This window comes from Berghia stephanieae, chromosome 2 (assembly GCF_034508935.2).
Source record: "Berghia stephanieae isolate SIO BIC M18660-M18661 chromosome 2, UCSD_Bste_1.3, whole genome shotgun sequence".
NCBI lineage: Eukaryota > Metazoa > Mollusca > Gastropoda > Nudibranchia > Aeolidiidae > Berghia > Berghia stephanieae.
The window spans coordinates 52143602-52163959 of NC_088361.1; the positions used below are offsets into that span (position 1 = coordinate 52143602).

The 20358-nt window shown below is 35.9% G+C and overlaps 1 protein-coding gene across 1 annotated transcript in view; it reads right to left on the reverse strand.

Annotated features, from left to right (window-relative positions):
* LOC144963962 (uncharacterized) overlaps positions 1-20358 on the reverse strand; it is a 50482-nt gene that overhangs the window by 11406 nt on the left and 18718 nt on the right. Inside the window, exon 4 of the mRNA XM_078897905.1 lies at positions 6398-6621. Coding sequence (XP_078754031.1) covers positions 6398-6621 — 224 coding nt within the window. The remainder of the gene's footprint in view (positions 1-6397; positions 6622-20358) is intronic.

Sequence of the window (20358 nt, forward strand, 5' to 3'; positions counted from 1 at the left end):
TCTATTTTAGTGTTGTAATAATTTCTTTTGGCCATCTTTAACAAATTGTAGATCTTATGTTTTACAGATTTATAAATTTCTTTGTTTACTTCGAGGGCACTTTTGCGCCAAACTTTTTCTGCCTTTCTTTTCTCAATTTTGGCTTGTTTTATCTCTGAGGTAAATCAGTTTGTGTTTGGTCTTTCTGAAATGACACGGGTTTTCAATGGTGCGTATTTGTTAAGAGCGTCTTAAGCCATACTGTTGAAGACTAATATATTTTTCACATTTTAATATGTCTCGTTCAATTCAGAGTTATATCTTTGAACGTCCATTTTTTAAAGTCACTCGTTTCCACTGTTCTTTTTGGAGTGGAATATTTACACAGATCAAGGTCAACAAAAATCCCACTCTGGTCTGATAGCGTCGAGTCTATCATGTCTTGTATTTTGTACGTGATTACCTCTGATAGGAGAATGACCCAATCAATTGTACTTCCAGATTGATGAGTTCCTTTCATTATGTGTTGTTTTAGTTCATGCTCCGAAAGTAAATCTTTGATTATATTCATTGGCATACGTGATTGTTGAAATCGCCAATAAGTATAAATGGTGACTTTTTCAATGTGTGACTGAGGACATCTTCCTGAAATTCAAAACAGAATTTACTGTTTGAATTTCTGGGCGAGAGATAAATACATAATATAAAATCGACATTTGATGAATCGGAATGAAAGGATAGCCGTTAAACCTCGTAGCTCTGTCTTTTTAATGGTTAGAAGGACACGTTGGAAAATTGTCTTTTGTATATAAATACAATTTCACCCCCCTTGCGACCACCTCGTGATGATGATTTTCATTCATGTAGGTGGACAAGACGATGAAATGTAATGATTGTCAATAATAACTTTAGAAATCCGATGTTTACAAAAATTCAATAAGTAGAGAATGCAGTATAATAAATAGAAGTCTATCAAAACTTGTAAAACTGACCAAAATTGATTAAAAAGATTTGTAATTACTTCGAATTACCCATGACTCGGAAGTTAAACAAGGAAATATTCGTATATTCCCTATAAAAACAGTAGCCAATTGAAATTAAAGCGAGGCTTAAAGAAAAGATCATATTGATATTTTGACATTACAGAATGAAAGCCATTTCAGTAGTCCATTTCAAAATTGTCCAACTTTTTAAAACATGTATTTCAGCTGATACTGATATCATCATAATGGCCATATAGCTTAAATTATTGGATTTTTAATACTTTACAAAATATGTAATTTTCATGCTTTCTGCCTAGTTTATACGACTCAGTGGATTTATTAATAAATGTTAAACAATTCGTTCCTTGTTTTGCATCATTCAAAAATGGCGATCAAACAGATAAAGACGCTTAACTGGTAAATTGATAATAAAAGAATTCGTAAAATGTCAATATCCATTTAAGCAAATATCATTCAATCACATTTTTATGATTAAGTAACATTTTATTCAAGTAAATTGAATATTTGAAAGAATTCTATCTTAAACTCATTCCTATTTTTAAATTCATTTTTATCTAATTTGATCTGACTCTTTTCCAAAAGAAAATTGAATTTGGCTTGAATTCCCCTGAAATACGACATAAATCATGTTTATAGATAGTATGCGCTTGGCTAATAAGCTCATAACATTGCCATCCGGAAGTATAACGGACCAACACACACAACTGTGTGTATCCATGAACATTTATAGTCGGGTTAATACAGTTCAGTGAGCATTACTCATAAACGCGGATGGCAAAAAACAATAACAAAGACCTGAGTGACGCCATCTTCGAACTATCTATTTTTGTTTGGCCATGAGACAAAATAGTAGTAGTAGTCGCAGTAGTAGTAGTAGTAGTAGTAGTAGTAGTAGTAGTAGTAGTAGTAGTAGTAGTAGTAGTAGTAGTAGTAGTAGTAGTAGTAGTAGTAGTAGTAGTAGTAGTAGTAGTATAGTAGTAGTATGTAGTAGTAAGTGGAGATAGTAATAGTAGTAGTAGTATAGTAGGTGTATAGTAATAGTAGTAGTAGTAGTAGTTGTAGTAGTAGTAGTAGTAGTAGTAGTAGTAGTAGTAGTAGTAGTAGTATAGTAGTAAGTGTGGTGGTGATAGTAATAGTAGTAGTAGTAGTAGTATGTTGTTGTAGTAGTAGTATAGTAGTAGTAGTAGTAGTAGTAGTAGTAGTAGTAGTAGTAGTAGTAGTAGTAGTAGTCGCAGTAGTAGTAGTAGTAGTAGTAGTAGTAGTAGTAGTAGTAGTAGTAGTAGTAGTAGTAGTAGTAGTAATGTGGTGATGATAGTAATAGTAGTAGTAGTAATAGTAGTGGTGGTGATAGTAATAGTAGTAGTAGTAGTAGTTGTAGTAGTAGTAGTAGTAGTAGTAGTAGTAGTAGTAGTAGTAGTAGTAGTAGTAGTAGTAGTAGTAGTGGTGGTGGTGATAGTAATAGTAGTAGTAGTAGTAGTTGTTGTTGTAGTAGTAGTAATAGTAGTAGTAGTAGTAGTAGTAGTAGTAGTAGTAGTAGTAGTTGTAGTAGTAGTAGTAGTAGTAGTAGTAGTAGTAGTAGTAGTAGTAGTAGTAGTAGTAGTAGTAGTAGTTGTGGTATTACTGTTGTTGTTACGATTATTGTTGTTTGTTTTTATTTGGTTTTGGGGTTACTGTTTTTTCCTTTTTCGAGTTTTTCCTATATATGTTGTTGATATATGTGGATATTATCTTAAGGAACCGGAACAGCCAAGTAGACCATTATTTAAAGGACATTTTACGTTTAAAGAATACGAATTTCTTTTTGGTTTTGTTGGTTTTGCTGTTGTTTGTTGTTGTTGTTTCTCTTCTTTTTTTTTTTTTTGATAGTCATAGACTTTAAGCTTGAGCAGACGATTCATTTCAGAATCCATTGTAGTATGTAACCCCCCCCCCCCCCAACAAAAAAAAGTAAATAAAAACGAATGTGATTTGTAAGTTTGTGCGTGTGTGTGGTGATTAACTGGAAGTCATTTCGAAAAAGAAAACCACAGGTAAATGCCTTATTCTTTGCTGCTCAAGGATTTCGCGGAAGTTGGACGTGTTCCACGCTGTGCTAAATGTCTGTAAGGAAAATGAAGACGTTTCTATCCCATTAAAATGTATTAAACTATAGAATAGCACGCGAATGTTTTTCTCACGCTGCGACATTGAATTGCGATTGATTCTTTAGCTTTCGGTTTTTTTTTCATTCAAAAATTACTAGAAAGTTTGTTTACCATCTGACAGTGAATGTTAGAACTTATTCTAAGATTTCAGACGATGTGCTGGGAATAGAGAAGAAGGCCATGACAAAATAGATTTGGAAAACAACACAACAAAATCTTCAAAAGTCGTTTAACGACTACTCATTAAGTTATCGTAGTAGCAAAGCGTAAATTAATCACACATATCCGTGCAGCCTCAAACATGCTAATGCGGTGTTCTAGACAACTATATTTTATGCCAGATAATCACGAAGTTAAACCTCAGTTTTATCATAATCAGCTATTAAAGAGTCCAATCTATGATTGAGGTGAATTTGAATTTTCATATTAGAGACCCAAGAACATACTCGTAATACAGAGGTAGCGATTTGACTGTGATGATGGTAAGCCGGTAGTGAGAGCAATCCAACAGATCTAAGTTGTTGGTATCACCGGGGATTATATTTAATTCGTTGGAATGAAACGGTATAACTTAACATATAGCTTGTTACTATCTGAGAAGGACATGGGCACATCTAACCCAGTCCTTAGAGTACACTGTTAGACCCAGTTAAACAACCCCTTCTTTAATAAAAATAAAGTCTTTACAATTAACATCCTAGAAACAGATAAAAAGATATTTGTAGCTTATAATATTTGAATGATGGGAACTATTAAACCTATTTTGTATATACTAAATTACTAAATACCAGCTAGTTTTCTATTATTTAAACTGAATAGACATTTTTTTTCTATTTGTTTTAACTTCGACAAACTATTATGAATGGCATTAAGAATGGAAACTGTCGGCGTGTACTTACTCGCAGGTGATAACCTAATTTATAATGGGCTCTTTGTTGTAATGGAAATCTCAAAAATGACGCAAAATACTAGTGCGGGGCGGTCCTTGGCAAGCTTAAGGACCACGGTCCTACGGTCCTGGGAAATGAAAACCGCAAGGACCGGTCCTAGGACCGGCGGTCCTTTTCGACATTGAACATTCCTGAGAGACCGTTTTGACCTTTGGGACCATGGGATCGTTCATTCTTGAACCGTTAAAGACCGCTACACGATGAAAACCGTGGTCTACAGGAGTAAAACACACGGAGTAGTCACACTCATTTCAAATTGTAACCTAATTAGAGAAGAGGGGTGATGCCTTCTTTATTTGATCACAGTACTTCATTGTTACTTCGATAATTTAGCGTGAATAAAATTTGAAATTTATCCCCATTAACGGAGATAATGGAATCACCCAAGGCGTTGATCGAGTTGTTCGTGGCGTTTATACACACACGCAACTCCTACCCCCCCCCCCCCCCCCCCCCACACACACACACATGAGAGGGCAGCGAGCATTGAAGAGTAAGAGAGAGACGTGAAGTTATAATAAGAGGGGGTGGATGGGGTAATACGTAATAAGTAATAAGTGGGGTCGATGGTGACTTTTCGCCAGATCTAACAAACCCAGCTACCCATTCACTGCTGAGTAGACAGGGATTCAGAAAAAAACTCGACTGCACCCGGGATCGATCTCTGGCCCTTTGCGTATAAAGAGAGTGCTCTATCAACTGAGCTATCGGGGTCCCGAAATATTCTATTGGACCTTTTAAAAATACAGACGTTATAACTGGTTTTTTTGGAAGGAAGAAACTAATGAAACTCATATTATTTGATTAGTTAAAACACCAAACAAAATTTTAATATTATTGTATTATTTTAAATGACAACAATGCGATAGAAAGGAGTGGCGACAAGAGATGGACAAAAGAAAACAAAAAATCAGACTTGCAACTTGCTAGGTTTGAGACACACACACACACACACACACACACACACACATCTTTAGTAGTCACATACATTTCAAACAATAACCCATTAGAGAAGAGGGGTCATGCCTTCATCATAGATCATTGTCATTGCGATCATTATGGTGTAGTAAATTTTGAAATTTACCCCGTATAATGGAATCGTCCAAGGCGTGCGCCTCCTGTTCCCCCCCCCCCCCCCCCCATTTCACACACGAAAGGGCGGTTTGCGGAGTGGAGGGAGGTGGTCGTCTGCCTCTATGGTCGTCTGTGTCGTTTAGTGTATGGCAAAAGGGGGTGGGTGCGATTAATTAAGTGGGATGGGTGGTGATTGGTGGAAGATAGGCAAAGGACCGAGGCAATGAATCGCTGGGGAAGTAGTATGGCGCCAGACCGTTGAAAGGTGATAAGAAGTGAGGACCGCCGGCGGTCCTCCTCTTTGGGACCGGACCACGGTTCACAGCTAAAAGACCGTGGGACCGGTCCTCGGTCCGGTCCTCAGCGCGGCACTAATGGAAAGTAGTAAAATAGGAATATTTCTACGTGGCTACACACACGCTATGCGGGCAGCGAGCGAGGGGCGTGTGAGATTGTCGTGACAAACTGGCGGGCGGTTGGTGGTGAGGAGAGAGAGTCGCAAGTTTTTACAGCTTCTGTTTTCTTTTCCGTCGTGTTCTTGTTGTCGTTCTGTTTGCATAATCTATTTTATAATTTATTTATTAACAAGGAAAGGAAAGATTAATCGTAAAAAAGGGTGAGGGTGTCAGATATAAGGCTAGCTATTCATAGAATATGTCTTGGAACAACATGCTCCGAATAATATAAATCTAAGTCTTTTGGAGGAGTAATATTATGCGCCCCATGGCTTTGTAAGTACGATAAGAATAATGGGGTTCATTAAGCATAGCTTATAATATATCTATTGCCGAGCCTTCGGCTTGTAAAATGCTAGTGCCCAGTTGGCGGTCTATCAGGACATGGCATTTGAACTCCTGATTGCCGGATTAGAAAATAAAGAACAAAACGAAAGGATAAAAACAAGCACAAAATAATAGGAAAGAAAAGGAAACAAATCAGACAAACAAGGAAAAACAAAAATTTAAATAACGTATTACAGGCATCATGCCTTTTCCTACATTTTTTTAAAGTTGCTGTTGACTCCTTAAAGTGCTTTGAGCACATTCAGTGGATACTGCGCTTCATACAAGGTCACGTAAGCACGTAAATGTTATTTACTTGGTCTCCTCCCGAGCTTTTCATTTACCCCAATTGCTTTAACAATGTAATGCAATGGGTGATTTATATAGCGCCAATATCAATTCACAATTCAAAACACTCTGGATTCTTGCAATGATAAATACTATAGCTGAATACGTTGACCTACCTGTAATTCTAAAAGGACAGCTTCCATCCTACAAGTGGTCCTGACCGAAGCCTTTGATCTGGATCGGAGGCGGGACCTGGATTTGTGTGGAATGGCGTCGAGACGTTGGCGCAGACCAAGAAAATTTGGGGACGCTGACGTAGTGGATCGCCACAAAGGACGATACTTGCGATGCAAATATGGAGATGTTGCTGAAACAAAGAGCATCAGCACCAATAGTGTATCTGAAATATAGAATTTTTTCAAAATTAACTCATTTGTGTTGGCAGCAGCATCTTCTAATGGTGCTCACACTACAATCTTATGACGATCGACCCAATCAGCAAATTCCTTACAACACTCGTACACCGTCTCAAACCTGCCCGGAAGCTTCGTCACAATTTACCGTTCAACTAGATGCTCTGCGATTTCGGGTTCTTTCCCTCATCGAGTACATGTTGGACAGGTGGAAAGTCCCCACTGATGAAGCGATTTTGCAGTTAGGCAGGTTCTCGACAGAAGCCTATTCGCTACCACCAGTGTCTCCTCTTACTGCTGGAGAAGCCTTGCAAATTCTCACATAGTTTAAGGGAGTGTGTGTACCCCCCCCCCCCCCCCTCGACTACTATCTCATATATGGATCTCTGTTCTTAGTCAGGGAAGCCGAGTACAACGTTGCCGGGACTTATTTCGGCTCGAAACGGGGGCGCCGTCCATAATGCGTTTGAGAGGGGTATCCCCATTCCCTCTCTCTTTGATCGTATTAAACCAGTTCTCCGTAATCGTCTCCCTCCGGAATCAGGGAGCTGGATTGCTGCCATTACCGGGCTCCATTCTCTAGGCGTTGTTGCCAGCGTTCCTGACACTATGTGCATCGACTTGCGAAGTGTAACATCTACCTTCTCAACTTTCCTGCTTCTACCCCACACTGGGGCGCAATACTCCGCGGTGGAATAGCATAGTGCCAAGGAGGACGTCCTCAGAAGCGCTTGGTTAGCACCCCGAGTTGATCCCGCCAGCTTCCTGTTGCGTTTCTCTATCTTCCGGTCAACTTCTTCGATATGCACCCGATATGTAAGGCTGCGGTCCAGCGTCACCCCTAGGTATTATGGATGCGGCTCATATGGGAGTAGCTGGTCCCCGACGGGACGTTCAGTTTGTGGGTGTGCCAGCCACTGCATAGGTGTTCATCTTCAAGCACCACTTGTCCTAGTAGTATTTGACTCTGGTGACGTCCTCGCTGAGTACGCTCTCGAGACAGGTCCACACTTTACTTTGGGTAACGAGTGACCAGTCGTCCGCGTATCCCAGCCTCAGGGAGGAAGTGTTCGGCATGAAGCTAATGTAGACATTAAACAACATTGCCGCTAAAACCAAACTCTGAGGGACCCCAATTCATCAATTTCCTAACTTTATTCGTCGCGTCTGCCAGCGCGACGTGGAATTGTCTTTCCCCAAAAATTGAAGATAACAACTTCAAGGTCATTTTGCACCTTATGCGGCTATGTGGTCTAGTGGTATGACACTCGCTTTCGGATGGGAAGGTCCTGGGTTCAAGCCTCGCGCTCGGCGCATAGTTAAGTCCTTGGCAAAGGCTTTTTACTCACATTCTCTCACCGTTAACAGCGTTGTCTTTGTCCGAAAAATTGTAATATCGCCTAACAGGCGTCATGTCCCGTCCTACATGTTAAATCTTGCTGTGGACTAGGGACCCCTTGTAAAGGGCTTTGAGCATATTTAGTGGATATTGCGCTATATAAAGCTCACTTTTATGATCTTTCCAAGTTTGCGCATTTGTGTTGGCAAAAAAAAACTTTCTTGCCCCACGACCATTTAATATATTGTTTATAACCGCATCCTCATTAAAGACAGTTACAACTGTTTGTAAAATTTTGACATCGACACTGGTCTGTTGCAGAGTACGTTTGTGCCAGATATTTAATAACAATAATAATAATAATAATAATAATAATAATAATAATAATAATAATAATAATAATAATAACAATAACAATAATAATAATATTAATAATAATAATAATAATAATAATAATAATAATAATAATAATAATAATAAAAAATAAATAAATAAAATAATAATGAAATTTATTTAAATTGCGCCCAATCCTTTATTCAAGCATAACAACAACATCAATCCATTCAAATCGCGCTCTGTATCTCCAGCTTCATGCTTCTCTCTCTCTCTCTCTCTCTCTCTCTCTCTCTCTCTCTCTCTCTCTCTCTCTCTCTCCCTCTCTCTAAAATTAAAAAATTAAAATTTTAAAATTAAAAATATTATGACTTGTAGGACGGGATCAATTTTGAGTGGACAAATGTATTGAAAAAAAAAAAGACAATGACCTTCCTCCCATCAAAGGAACAATGAATAGCAAAAACAAACAGTTGAACCATGAATGGTTTGTTTGGGCCCTCTGACCATAATGAGAGCTTTGTAAAAAAAAAATATCACAACTTTAACATTTTCCAAAAGCCAAAATCTCCATCCATTAAAGTGTAAAGTGCAAGGCCAGTGTTTGTATTGGGTATTCATTCCATATTCATTTGAATTAAACTACTGTGATTGTAAAGGGAAATAATTATAGTCCGTTCCACAAAGCACGCTTTGACGTTGATATCTTCACAATCTTCTGATGGATTTTAATGATAATTGGCTCGAACACTAGATTGTTAGTGACATTAATCTGATTTTATTTCATTGATCACAGAACCATATTTTGCTATTGCTCTTCTTCACGGTATATCATGCATGGGGCAGCGACGCTCAGATGTACGGTCTTTGCTTCGAACCCGAAAGTTCGATTACCCGCTGCGCTGTGTGGCTTTGAGCAAGTCACTTCGCCCTAGCTCAGTTTGCGGTGCTGCACTGCGGCTGATGCCTGGGTTATTCCGGTCTTCCCTCTTAATATACCATAAAGACAAATTTCTCCTTTGGGATGATAAAGGGAGTTCTATTTATTTTATTGTATTTGTTTATTTTAAAAAAACGAAGGGTCTGGAATGAGTGACCTTTTGGATGGTTTACGTTAACTATTATACACAGTGAATTCTGCTGTGATTACGATCACTGAACTCCCCAAAGGTGTTTACTTTTCACGAAATTCGTGTGCACTACTCACTAACATTGCCATCCTGAATTCAAAATAGCACAGCAAATCGTACACTTTGTACACTCTTGACAAATACAATTGTTACATTTTAATAGTTGAAAGTCAGAGGCGTAACTTCTTGTTGTGATTTCTACATTCATTAAAAAATTCGATACCAGTATGGATTAGACATAAAAATTTATCACAATGAGGAAAATTTGCAAGTTTTTCTCCAGATAGACGAAGCACGGAATTCTTTTTCATGGCATGTGGCGAATAGCAATACTATTAATGGATTACCCACAACCAGGAACTCATCGTAGAGAGGTCAAGTTAATAATTATGTCATTTTAATTATGCACCCCTTGCCTTTGAAACTGTGGTTCCTTTAAAAGGGTATACTGTACAAAATTTACATGAAATCTGGTATGAAAGAAGTTTAGGTTCAGTGACATTTCACATTATTACATTCAAAGGACCCAACCCCCCCCCCCCTCCTGTCCAGTGAACATAATTCAAGAATGGCAAAATGTACCGTGCTCGATGGGTGAACAATGGGTTTACGTGTCATGTCTTGTGCGACCATTATAAGTTGCCTTGCTCAACAGTTGGTCGGGGATTATGTCTTTGTAAAAGGCATTTCTCCTCCCCTTATCGAAGACGGTCATAAAAATTTGGAGGACACCCCTTGGTTTTTAACATCAATGTCTTTGTCCAAAAAAACAACAACTTATAAACACATAACGTGGCTGCTTGAGTCGTCCAATCTATTACAGGTCCGTTGTCCACCAGGAAAGATATAAATTATAAAAGCTGTGAGCTTTTTTCAACCATGTCAAGTACTATTAAATGATATCTGTTTTTACAATTTGAGACAACCCAAAATTATTTTCTAAGCAACGCCACTGAATGCAACTTTGTTGAATCAACACACCATTACTGTAAAGATTTAAAAGTTTGAGTCATATAGATAGTTCGAAGATGACGTCACTCAGGCCTTTGTTATTGTTTTTGCCATCCGCGTTTGTGAGTTGTTCTCACTAAACTGTATTAACCAGACTATAAAAGTTCATGGTTACACAGAGTTTGTGTGTTGGTCCCTTATACTTCCGGATGGCAATGTTGTGAACTCCTTGGCCAAGCGCATTCTATCTATATTATCGGAAACGATAAAAATTCTAAGGAAATCGGCATTGTGATAAAACTGTTTGGTCTATCACTATCAAATAATAGAGTGAAAGAAAATAGTAATAAGTTGTATAAAACCATAGATAAACGATATTCTTTGCTTTTTCATGAAATACACCATTCATATTCAATTATAGACTCTTTTGTTTTTAAAATTATTAACACTGTACTATGACTCACATAATATGTATGTCCCGTATTACCAAGGAATAAAAGAAAAGATCATTGATGGTATGGTGAATTAAAAGGACGCAGAATCTAGAATAAATAACTGGTCGATTTCTTCCATTCAGGAGTTGATCTCACACAACACTTAAAAGACGATTGTAGACCATGTGAAGTCCATCCTCAAATAAAGAATGTATCCCCATCCAATCAATAAAACAGAATCTAATGTCCATTTCGTCACCCTGAGGAAATTCCAAGCGTTATATTTAGTTGGAAAACATTTCTTTTCATCCCAGGAAATGGAGTAGAAACTGGTTCCTTTAAGTATATTTGTTTTTTCCTCCTTTTCCAAGGAGGTCTGGTTTCGACATTCCACTATTTCAAACATTACTGTTTCTACATTGAGATTTAATCATCTTGTTATTGGCATATATGTATGAACCTTTGGAAAACATGGTCAAGCGCCTTCCTTCTTAAATACTCAAAGGAAATTATAAAGTGTTCTTAAATTTTCGGTTGGGTTCAGAAGAGCAGCTCAACCCTGAGAACGCGCGCATCAGTTAAGCATTACTATATTATACCGCAAAACATAATGCTATATTAAAATATATTGCTTGCAATCTCGTGGCTGAAATAGAGACTTGTCAGTCTAATCTTTGTCTTCACTCGATATCATTGTCCCTAAAAGCTTTTTTTTTAAGGGCAATGGTCATAAACCGGATGCGTGTAAACATAAATACGGTGGCTGCAGTTAAAACGGCGATTCTGTTAAACTTTATGTTTAAAAAAAATGTAATGTCATTAATTGGATGCGTTCGAGATTGACAGAAAACGCAAATCGGTCTGAGTAACACAAAAGACCATGATTGTTCTAAAGTATAATGATATTATAAATTCAATCAAACGGTAATTAGACGTCTAGTTGTCACTTATAAAAAAACCTTCTGTGATGGAAAATAGTTTCATTATCAATATTATGTATTGATAAACATAATACTACTACTACCACCACCATCATCACTACTACTACTACTACTACTACTACTACTACTACTACTACTACTACTACTACTACTACTACTACTACTACTACTACTACTACTACTACTACTACTACTACTACTACTACTATTACTATCACTACTATTACTACTACTACTACTACTACTACTACTACTACTACTACTACTACTACTACTACTACTAACTACTATTACTACACTACTATACTACTACTACTACTACTACTACTACTACTACTACTACTACTACTACTACTACTACTACTAACTACTACTACTACTACTATACTACTACTACTACTACTACTACTACTACTACTACTACTACTACTACTACTGCTACTACTACTACTACTACTACTACTACTACTACTACTACTACTACTACTACTACTATTACAACAACTACTACTACAACTAATACTACTACTGCCACCACCATTATCATTACATTGATATTAAGTCATGTATTGTTACGGTTACGAAGTGATTATTTATACACTCCATTCATTGACAGAAACCTCTCAATGACCGGGCCCAACGATAATAGTATTAAGAGGATGGTTACGTGATCAGAGGGCGTCACCATTTATGGAAACAATGCATTATATAGTAGAATGGTTTGCCATATTATTTATTAATAGTATCGGGCTAGTCTAGGCCCCTAAGATAAAGACGGAATATGACTAACGTCATAATATTCTGCCTTGTCATAATTGATCAGTCGTAGAAGCTATTACATCCTGAAATTAATGTTCATATCCACCAATCTCTCAGATCAAGAGGTACAGAATGGCTTGAACTTTTCACTTACATGTAGTCTAGTCCAAGGCTACTACTTCCCAGGTGTTCAGCCAAAAGTTTCAAAACATTCCAAATATTTCCTTCTAAATCAAAATTCTTTAATGACTTATTATCTAATGCCGATGCTAAAAAAATCAATGGCTTATGCCTTTTAGATCGTTCTGCTGCTTTTGACACCATTTACCATGACATTTTGTTAAGAAGATCAGAGTAAAACTAAACGATAATAAAATTGACATCTTGTTATGTGGAAGGCCAATATATTTAAACAGGAAAATAAACCAACTATTACACTCAGAAACAATACAATATACTTTTCCAATCAAGCAAAAAACATTGGCGTCATCATTGATAAAAATCTTTCCATGATAAGCCATGTGAATAATTCCGTACAATCGATATACAAAGAAATGAAAACAATAAGCAAAATTCGCCATTTAATACCAAAGCTCATAACAGGACTTTTGATTAATTCCTTTGTTTTATCCAAATTGGACTATTGTAACTCCCTCTGGGCGAATGTAGGTAAAGACAAAATGTGTAAACTTCACGTTGTTCAAATCAACGCAGCCAGACTTATACGAAATATACACAGATATCCGTCGCAACTCTCCTTCTCCGTGAGTTGCATTGGCTTCCTGTGGAGAAAAGAGTTGCCTATAAGATTTGTACTGTTGTCTACAAATCCTTGAGCACTAACAGTCCCTCCGATATTAAAGACCTTATAAACATCTATGTCCCCAAATGAAACTTGAGGTCAAGCAATGACCAATCAATCTTTGTCAAACCTAAGACCATGAGTACAATAGGTGAGCAATCCTTTCAATTTTCCCCTCCCCCCTTTTCGAACTCTCTCCCATCACATGTGAGATGCTCGGATTCGTTGACAGATTTCAAATCTCGCTTAAAGTATTACCTTTTACGACATAAAATACTATACTATTATCAGGTTTTGTTGTTGTTCAATTAATTCGTATCACTTTTCTATCTACACTACCACTACTACTACTACTACTACTACTACTACTACTACTACTACTACTACTACTACTACTACTACTACTACTACTACTACTACTACTACTGCTACTACTACTACTACTACTACTACTACTACTAGTACCAATACTACTACTACTACTACTACTACTACTACTACTACTACTACTACTACTACTACTACTACTACTACTACTACTACTGCTGCTACTACTACTACTACTACTACTACTACTACTACTACTACTACTAGTACCAATACTACTACTACTACTACTACTACTACTACTACTACTACTACTACTACTACTGCTGCTACTACTACTACTACTACTACTACTACTACTAGTACCAATACTACTACTACTACTACTACTACTACTACTACTACTACTACTACTACTACTACTACTAATACTACTACAACAACAACTACTACTACTTTCAAGTCTTTTAAGTATAGCAATTGAACTGATGCATCTTATGACAAAGCTCGTTAACATAACATAACATATGGTATAGGGCGAAATAGGATAAAATCCCTTGAATGCCCTTAATATTAATAGTAATGACATAAATCTATTCATTAAAGATTACAATAATGAGACACGTGGTAAAGATAGTATTTTCGGTTTACAAATATTTGGGTATCTTAATCGACAATAAACTGTATTTACAAAATTAATATATAAAGTGTTGCTATTGGTTATTGGTTATATATATATATATATATATATATATAATATATATATATATATATATATATATATATATATATATATATATATATATATATATATATATATATACATTGTCGCCATAGATTCTCAACCTTGTTTTTATACATTTTCATGCATACCACGTCTGTAAACAAATTTCGATTTTTTTTTTGGATGAATAAAGTATATCTTATCTTATCTTATTTTACAAACATATATCTTTAACCGTGACATGCAAAGCACGCACACACACACACACACACACACACACACACACACTCATACACCCATTCATATAGAATATAACCATAATAAGGTAACAATGCACAATATATACATACAAGATTGAAAGCCATGTGAACAGCAATGCAAACAAGTATTATTCATTATATATAAATCTCCCATCATATTATAACTCCCTGTCTACTAACACCTTGAAATAATCCATAGATTTTGCATTCTTTGTTTCAAATTTCAAATTGTACCATTTCTGGACAATACGAATGCCGAACCAGTTTTGTCTTATGTTTGTTTTGCATCTAGTGACAAAAATCTTAAGCTTGTCCCCTCTAGTAAAAGTAATATTAGAATATGAAAAAAAATATCAGAAAAGTCTCTCATATCCAGACCATGTACCAATCTATAAACCTGAATTAAATGCCCACGAATTCTTCTATATTTCAAACTTGGTAAGTCAAAAAAACTCTAACCTTTCCTTATAAGATAAATACTGTATGGCATAAATCTTTTAGTAGCTATCCTCTGTACACTTTCAATACTAATAGATTGTCTTTCAGATGCAATTTCCGTATTCTAGAATTGGTCGAACAAGCGATTTATACAAATACAAAAATATGGTTTTTGGGTTTATTTTTACAATCCATTGTTCCTATCACCAATGCTTGATTCATCTTTCATAATCCAGAGTATAAAGGCAACCCAAGCAGCTCTGAAAATCTTCAGGACCCAGGTTTGAGATTTTTTTTCAAGGCGAGGGTCATTTAAATCGATCGATATTTGGAAGACGAATTTTCTGGCCAAAATTTAAAATTCACATCATTCCAGAGTACAACAGTTACTGGTTAATAATGCAATATTTCAGAACATTCCGACCATAAACTGTTGAAAAAACTAAAATAATAATAATAATAATAATAATAATAATAATAATAATAATAATAATAATAATAATAATAATAATAAAAATAATAATAATAATAATAATAATAATAATAATAATAATAATAATAATAATAATAATAATAATAATAATAATAATAATAATGATGATGATGATGATGATAATAATAATAATAATGATGATGATGATGATGATGATGATGATGATGATGATGATGATGATGATGATGATGATGATGATGATAATAATAATAATAATGATAATAATAATAATCAATATTCATCTTATTAACAGTGCCAGATATCTGCATGATATTATTATTGTGGCTGAATAAACGAGCTCTTACCCTGAGCTAAACCTTGTAATAGTAATCAGGGTTAATATAATAATGACAACCGTAACCTTCACCAGGGTCACTTAATTAGTATCGCTTTACTCTCGATTGGAAGGAAGGACATCTTATCAAGCTTCCAAAGAAAGGGGACCTCAGTAATTGTAATAATTATCGAGGCATCACTCTTCTTTCTATCCCAGGAAAGGTTTTCAACCGTATTATTTTAGAGAGAATTAAGAATGCAACAGATGCTAAACTGCGGGACGAACAGGCAGGTTTTCGGAAAAACCGTTCAACCACCGACCAGATTGCCTCTCTGCGAGTCATAGTGGAACAGTCTATAGAATGGAACTCTCCTCTTATTGTCAACTTTCTGGATTACGAGAAGGCTTTCGACAGTATTGACAGAGCAACATTGTGGAAAATTCTGGCACATTATGGACTCCCTGAAAAGATAGTAAACCTCATTAAGGAAATGTATGAAGGATCAAGTTGCAGGGTTGTACATGAAGTTCAGCTTACTGACAGCTTTGAAATTAAGACTGGTGTCAAGCAGGGATGCTTGCTCTCTCCATTCCTGTTCATCCTTGCCATTGATTGGCTAATGAAGGAAACCTCCAAAGGGAGAAGAAATGGGATACAGTGGACCCCCTGGACACAGTTGGATGATCTGGATTTTGCAGATGATCTGGCTCTTTTGTCCCACACCCAGGACCAGATGCAAGCAAAAACCACAATTATAAACAGCCTCTCGGAATCAATTGGTCTAAGAATTCACCCTGCAAAGTCAAAGGTCTTGAGGATAGGTACGCGTCAAAGGGAGCAGATCAAAGTAAAAGATCAGGAACTCGAAGATATAGACACTTTCTGCTATCTCGGAAGTATAATTGACAAGGATGGAGGCACGGAAGCAGAGGTGAAAGCACGAATAGGAAAGGCACAGGCTGCATTCACATCTTTGAACAGAGTTTGGAGAACTAAAGATATCTCCCTTCAACTAAAGCTAAGACTTTTCAACTCAAACGTGAAGTCTTTTCTACTGTATGGATGTGAAACTTGGAACGCATCACAGGCATGTATAAGGAGGGTACAGATTTTCGTAAACAGGTGCATGCGTAAGCTACTCAGAATAAAATGGATGGATAGAATAAAAAATGAAGAAGTATGGAAAAGAACACAGCAGAAACCAGTGGGAGAGGATATAGGAAGAAGACGATGGAGGTGGATTGGACACACGCTTAGAAAGAATGACTCAACTATAACAAAGAAAGTATTGGACTGGAACCCTCAGGGCAGAAGATCAAGGGGAGGCCACGAGGAACATGGAGAAGAATTAAAGAAGCTGATATTCAGAGAAGTGGTAAGACCTGGAATGAGATAAAAAAAATTGGCTCAGGATAGAGAAGGATGGAAACTGTTTGTCTGTGGCCTATACCCTGACCCAGGGTGAAAAAGGCAATGATGATCCAGACCATGCACCAATCTATAAACCTGAATTAAATGCCCACGAATTCTTCTATATTTCAAACTTGGTAAGTCAAAAAAACTCTAACCTTTCCTTATAAGATAAATACTGTATGGCATAAATCTTTTAGTAGCTCTCCTCTGTACACTTTCAATACTAATAGATTGTCTTTCAGATGCAATTTCCGTATTCTAGAATTGGTCGAACAAGCGATTTATACAAATACAAAAATATGGTTTTTGGGCCAATGCTTGATTCATCTTTCATAATCCAGAGTATAAAGGCAACCCAAGCAGCTCTGAAAATCTTCAGGACCCAGGTTTGAGATTTTTTTTCAAGGCGAGGGTCATTTAAATCGATCGATATTTGGAAGACGAATTTTCTGGCCAAAATTTAAAATTCACATCATTCCAGAGTACAACAGTTACTGGTTAATAATGCAATATTTCAGAACATTCCGACCATAAACTGTTGAAAAAACTAAAATAATAATAATAATAATAATAATAATAATAATAATAATAATAATAATAATAATAATAATAATAATAATAATAATAATAATAATAATAATAATAATAAATAATAATAATATAATAAAAATAATAATAAAAAATAATAATAATAAAAATAATAATAATAATAATAATAATAATAATAATAATAATAATAATAATAATAATAAATAATAATAATAATGATGATGATGATGATAATAATAATAATAATGATGATGATGATGATGATGATGATGATGATGATAATAATAATGATAATAATAATAATCAATATTCATCTTATTAACAGTGCCAGATATCTGCATGATATTATTATTGTGGCTGAATAAACGAGCTCTTACCCTGGTAATAGTAATCTGGGTTAATATAATAATTACAACCGTAACCTTCACCAGGGTCACTTAATTAGTATCGCTTTACTCTCGCCATACGCCTACTGTAAGTATGTAACTAAAATAAGGAATTTGACAGAATTATCTAAAATTATCTTCAATATTAATTTGTCTCATTCAACTATTTTGGGTGACTCAAAATTAGAAATATTCAGTCTACTTCTCATTTTTTTTAAATATTTAAAAATTTGGCCAGAAAACTTGGCCTTCAATAGCAATCTATTTAAATGTCACTCATCTTGGAAATAACTTCCAAACCTGAGACTTCTCTAAGTCCAGGGTTTGAGAGTGTTTGACTATATCAAGGACATTTAAATCGATCAATATTTGAAGGACATGTTTACTGGCCAAATTTTTAATACGTGTTTATCCGAGTACGGCAATTAACTGGGGATCCCTATAGCTCAGTGGGTAGAGCACTAGCTTCACGATCAAAGGGACCGAGATCGATCCCGGGTGCAGTCGAGATTCTGTTCTTAAGATGAGATGATAAATGGTCTTAGTAGTAATCGTAGTCAATGGCGTGTCTTTATTGGTTGATTTGATGTATTACAACATTAAAAAAAAAAAATTAAAAATTGGGAAACGGTATATACCGCCTCTTGTCAACAGTACGAAACATACGTTCTGTCACACCGATTCACATAATCCATTGATTGACGAGTGTCTGTGACATCACTTCTTGGAGTAATGACTGGATTTTAAAAGCCTCTCATTCACATGGTGCAGAAACAATCTTGGCTCCCCATAGTGCTAGAACTGTACTAGACTCTATCAGTATTTCCACAGTTGATTTTCGGAGAAAATGAGTCGAATTATAACAATTTTCAAATACAGGAAAATCCACCACGGATTTTGATCAGAAATCGTATCATAAAACCTTACTCTCCTCTCGCGATCTCATTAAATATGAAATGTTGAAAGTTTATAGAATGCCATTTAACAAATTAATCAAAGTTATGTTTTAAGTGAGAAAATGAAATGGTCACTTTCATATTTTATATCCGAGTCCGGTAAGAGAATGTGGGTAAGGAATCTTTTCCTGTAGTTCAGCTTATGAATTAGCTTTCAAGAGCCGGGATATTGCATCATTGCTGCTTCTGAAGCATTAATCGGGTAGAAACAATCAGTACTTATACCATCTCACATTAATATCCACAGGATAAATAATCAAACCCAGTTTCCCATAAACAGTGTACACAGGAAAGCCAGGAAAATAGTCGGGATTATTTAAAAAATTAAGCGATGGTACTGTTGATAAGAGTCTAATTATATACAAAATATAATAGAAAGAGGGAAAGTAAAATGAAACTCCATTTATTCATCACATGGAAAATTTAATATTTAAGATCTATTTCAAAGAGAGACTGAAACAATCCATCCGTCAGTTAGGTCAGGTGGCAACGAAATAATGGTCTAGGATCTTGAGTTCCTGTAGCTTTCTTTCTCCAAAAAGATAAATAGATGTATGCATACAGCGCAATTGATAAACAAGATGACAATAAGCAAAATCGAAGCCTGATAATTCAGATATTTGTGGTATGCATTTTCCATTCGGCCATCTCTAATCGCAGTTGAATTTCCCAACAGAAATTAATACAATGTAAAGACCAGGTAAGAAATAATAAGGTTATTATAATTCACCAGACCTCTGTGGCTACGGAAACGAAAGACTACTGATTAGACCAGCTTTACAATCATCACAGACAAAGCTGGCAGAGACCACCTATTAATGGAAGTAAATGGTTTCCGATCAATGCAATTTTACATCCTTGGAACAAGGGCATTTCACCTTTCAAGATGTGATTGTAGTGACCCCCCCCCCCCCCCCCCCCGGCACCCCCGACTTGAAATGGTATTAAGTCAGGTTTACAGTTTTGGGTTCTTCGTACCCATTTAAAGCATATTTTATGCCTAAAAAGTTTATACCAAATTTATAAAATTCTGATTATTTTTTGCCGAGATATGACCGTTTGAAATAGGGAGAATGAAAGGGACAAATATTGAGGTAATCGACTTTAAAGTGGGGCACCTGGTTCACGCACTGGGTAAAGATAATTCCTTAGATATGGGCATTGAAAATCTTATGAGAGTAGTCAAATTTGGCATGATCTTACAATTTACA